We start from the raw sequence: 3,936 nt of genomic DNA, 5'->3' as shown, positions 1-3,936 counted from the left end.
TGACTAATCAGTGTTTGTCCACATACAACCACACAAGTAATACTCTTCCTTGGGAAAACAGGGTTTAATTCAAACAAACAAAAAATATGGCTGTGGATAATTCATTTGACTATAACAGCTCAGTTGTAGAATAAAAATTCTGGTCATGCAGAAGTTAAAAATATAACTCATTTACATGCAGTATATTTATATATACATATTTGGGGTGGGACTTTAAGGCATTAATTATGATTAATTATTGCAAAAAAAAATATGCGTTAAAAATAATTAATGCAATTAATCGCAGTTTGCATTTCTAACAATGCAGAACTTTTGTCAGTGCACGATTTCCTGGTACACCAATTACACTGATGCACACGTCAGAGCTCGGCTAACGGCCATAAAATGGAGGAATCAGATGAAAGCACGTTGCTAGGACTGATGGAAGTTTTATTTAAAAAAAAAAAAACTACCTGATGAAAGCCTTGATAAAAACAGATTTTTGTGAAAATCGTGAAAAAAAAAAGTTATATATCTTATATATTACATATAAGTTATGTATTATAAAAAAGTTAGATATAGTTACATATCACCGAAGGACTTCAAGCCTATGGTGCCATCTTAATGCAAAGCATGTTGCAGTGAGCACAGAAACCGCTGGAGCTGTTAGCGCTAGCAGTCCCGGTCCGAGTACGGACAAGACGAGTTGGCAACCCAAACATTTTTTTTTTATTTCTTTCAGTCATCCACTAAAATCCATTTAAATTAAAAATGTTTCTTTTTGGGGCAAATATTGTTATACGATTAAAATGTGATTAATCAAGGTTAATTAATTACAAAGCATCCAATTAATTCAATTTTTTTAATCAAGTCCCACCCCTAATATATATGTGTGTGTCTGTGTACATATATAAACTTTAAACAATGTTTAAACAACAGAGTTATGGTATTTTTTCACAGATCCACGGCAGGCGTGATGCACATGAAACATCATTCCAAGAAGTTGTGGCCTCATTTCTGATATGAACACAGTCTTCTTCACCATACTTTGGGATTCCACCTCCATTATCAGGTTGATTTGTGTCCCAGTACCTGGAAGGTGAGAGAACAACAGAATCCCTGCACTGTTAATCATCTAGAAACAGTATAAACTGTCAAACACATATCAGAGTAAAAGGCTCATTGAAAAGTTCCTCTGCCGCCACATGCCCAGAGGCTACAGTGTCCAGCTATAATGTTATATTTGCGTGGCAGTATCTGCAGTTGAGAGAAATGTCCTCTGGAAGTTGAATAAAAGATAAATTCTCTTCACAGAAAACAATAGACTTACTTCAGAGTCAGTGGAGTCCCATCAACCCATTTCCAGGTTCCTTCATTGTCTCTGTCACTCAAACCAATCCAAGTATATCCCTTGGTGAAGTCTGAGAGGAACCCCTGTTCAACCACAATATTGTATGTTATTCAATTACAATTGTAAAATAATTATAATGGCATTTTATCTAATGGGAAAATGTTTTTTATTAAATGAGGTACATTAACATGAACATGTCTGTAGTCAGTCAGGCTTCTAGTTACTCAGTACCTGTTCTTCAGAGCTGTCTATCACCACTAGATCTGCTCCTTTAGCTCTACAGTCCTGTCTGCCTTCATCCCAGGAACCAGACTCTTTAGAGAGGAAATAACAGGAACAACTGAACATTTTCCATCCTGCAGGACATGTTTTCTCTGGAAGTAAAAAACATAAGAGACATTACAAATCAGTCAGTGTATGGACTTGTGAAGTTAGTTGTACCTACTTTGAGCAATCTGTATAGCCACAAGACTGAACCTTTTGTATTTGTTCATGAAGTCTTCTCATAGTACACTCAGATATTGACATGCCTCCTGAATAGTGTTCTTCAGTTGTTTAGATGTTGCGAAGTCGCTTTTGTTTACCATGGAAAGGATCCTTGTCCAGGCCTTTTTATGTTGCTGAGCTCACCGGTGTGTTTGTACTTAGAATGTACCAAGCTGTTGATTTGGTCACTCCTATTTTTCTTGTCATGCCTTTGATGGATTAGTTTAGTTACTCTAGTTTGAAACCAATCACCACAATTTGGCCACCCCTTTGCTGCCTTAAGTGATTAAGGGATTTAGAAACTCGATACAGTAAAGTGTTACCATGTATTATGCATACATGGTATAAAACATGGACTGAGCCTTGAGTCTGAGGAGTAGCTGAATTCACTTCCTCTGATCATTGCTATTAGGTCTCAAAGAGAAGTATGTTAAATTACAAGGTTGGGCAACTTAATCACGTCTTCAGTTTTGCTCAGTAAAACATAAAATGTGCATTGTGTCATTGAACAACCAGCGAATCACAAGATATTTAAAGACTCACTCTTTTTAGACAATTAAAATTTTTAGACAATTAGAAAATCGAAATTCAATTAATCACCCAGCCCTATGCAATTGCAAAGATTAGTATTACAATCTGCCTTATGATGCTTTAAGGTAAAAGTTGTTCATTTGTTTATGAAATTCCTCAGGCAATAATTAAAGCATGAAGCCAGAAGGATCTGACTTCTGGCTTACTTATTTTCTGTAAAACATTTTCACAGACAAGCAACAAATACGTCCCATCGAATGCAAAGACTCACTCTGTTTGGACAATCTCTGAAGCCTTTCCAGCTCTTTGGTTGTTTCAGTGAGGTTGGTGTTCAGCAGGTCTCTCTCTTCAGTCATGGAGGAGAGTTTACTGTTCAGCAGGTCTCTCTCCTCAGTCATGGAGGAAAATTTGTCGTTGCTGGTCTGGAGAAGCTCTGTCAGGTTGTCTTTGATGGCAGAGAGCTCTGCAGCTGAATCATGAACTGAGTTATGGTCTAAAATAAAACAAAAAAAAGGTACAGGTTTCAGAAACACAAAAGATCACATGGAATTGTATTGTTTCTCTATGTTAATCTGAAGTCAGACTATATTTTGTCCAGAAGTATTGAAACAAGAGTCATGAGTGACAAAGATGACCAGTAGAAAAATATATTGTGTAACTTAGTTTGATAAATATGATTTCATTTACTCTATTTCCATAAATGAATGTTACCTCCTCTTTTAATTCAATTTATATCGACTTGACAGAAAACACTTAAGAACTGGTTAATGCAGTCTTTGAAAAAACTGAAAAGCAGAAGTGTAACTGTGTTACTGCGTTTTATAGCGTCACCCAACGCAACTGTTATCGGTAAAAACAAGATAAATCCAAACAGTGTTGAGGTGACCGTAAAACTGCATCTGATTTACTATTTTTCCATCTGGAATTTTCTACAAGTGCATCTTAAACTGGCTTGCGATATTTGAATCTTAAGGCCTCTGTCTGGTGCTTTCGAATTCAGAATGTGCCGATGCCATTAAAATATAGTGTTAGAGGGTTAGTTTGTGAAAATCAAACTCACAGTAGACGCCAAGGACGATGAGTCCAACCAACAGGAAAGCACTGAGCACTCCCAGAAAGATGGTAACACATAAATATGAACTCTTCTCAGAGCTTGTTGGAGCTAAACAGAGATAAAAAAAACAACAACAACAACTGTAAAACAGTACAATAGTAGAAATGAAAATGATAATATACATCTATTAGCCTCTCTGTCAGTTTATTCTTACCTGTGTGATTGGTTGAATATTTTGTGTTGACAGGTTTGACTTGTTCAACGTTGACATAAATTTCCTCCATGGCTTGTTCACATGCAGACTATTTCCTCATGATCTCTGAACAACTGAAGCCTCTGTGGGGTTAAGTTGCTCTTTCTTTCTTTTTTAAGGAAGTCACACGCTTTACAAGTGGCGAATGTAGTGTTGCTATACAGCAAATTTCAGTTGAAACTGAATTGTACTTCTGAGGAACTGCGCAATAGTTTTGTGGTCTGAGCCAGACAAGTTAGTCTATTTCTCTCCTGTGGGTGGATAGAGTTGAGAAAGCTAGCA

General features: G+C 36.6%; 1 protein-coding gene across 1 annotated transcript; it reads right to left on the bottom strand.

Moving 5' to 3' along the window:
- Positions 1–920: 920 nt before the first annotated feature.
- LOC311488784 (CD209 antigen-like protein C) lies at positions 921–3,685 on the bottom strand (the record flags this gene model as incomplete). Its single annotated transcript, XM_084545634.1, has 6 exons — positions 921–1,071; positions 1,310–1,413; positions 1,562–1,704; positions 2,718–2,840; positions 3,408–3,509; positions 3,616–3,685. The coding sequence occupies 6 exons, from the start codon at positions 3,683–3,685 to the stop codon at positions 921–923; spliced, it is 693 nt and encodes a 230-aa protein (XP_084401760.1).
- Between the last annotated feature and the right edge of the window lie 251 nt (positions 3,686–3,936).

Source organism: Chelon labrosus (genome assembly GCF_963514085.1).
Source record: "Chelon labrosus genome assembly, chromosome: 5".
Classification (NCBI taxonomy): Eukaryota; Metazoa; Chordata; class Actinopteri; order Mugiliformes; family Mugilidae; genus Chelon; species Chelon labrosus.
This window is presented reverse-complemented; position numbering and strand designations above follow the sequence as displayed.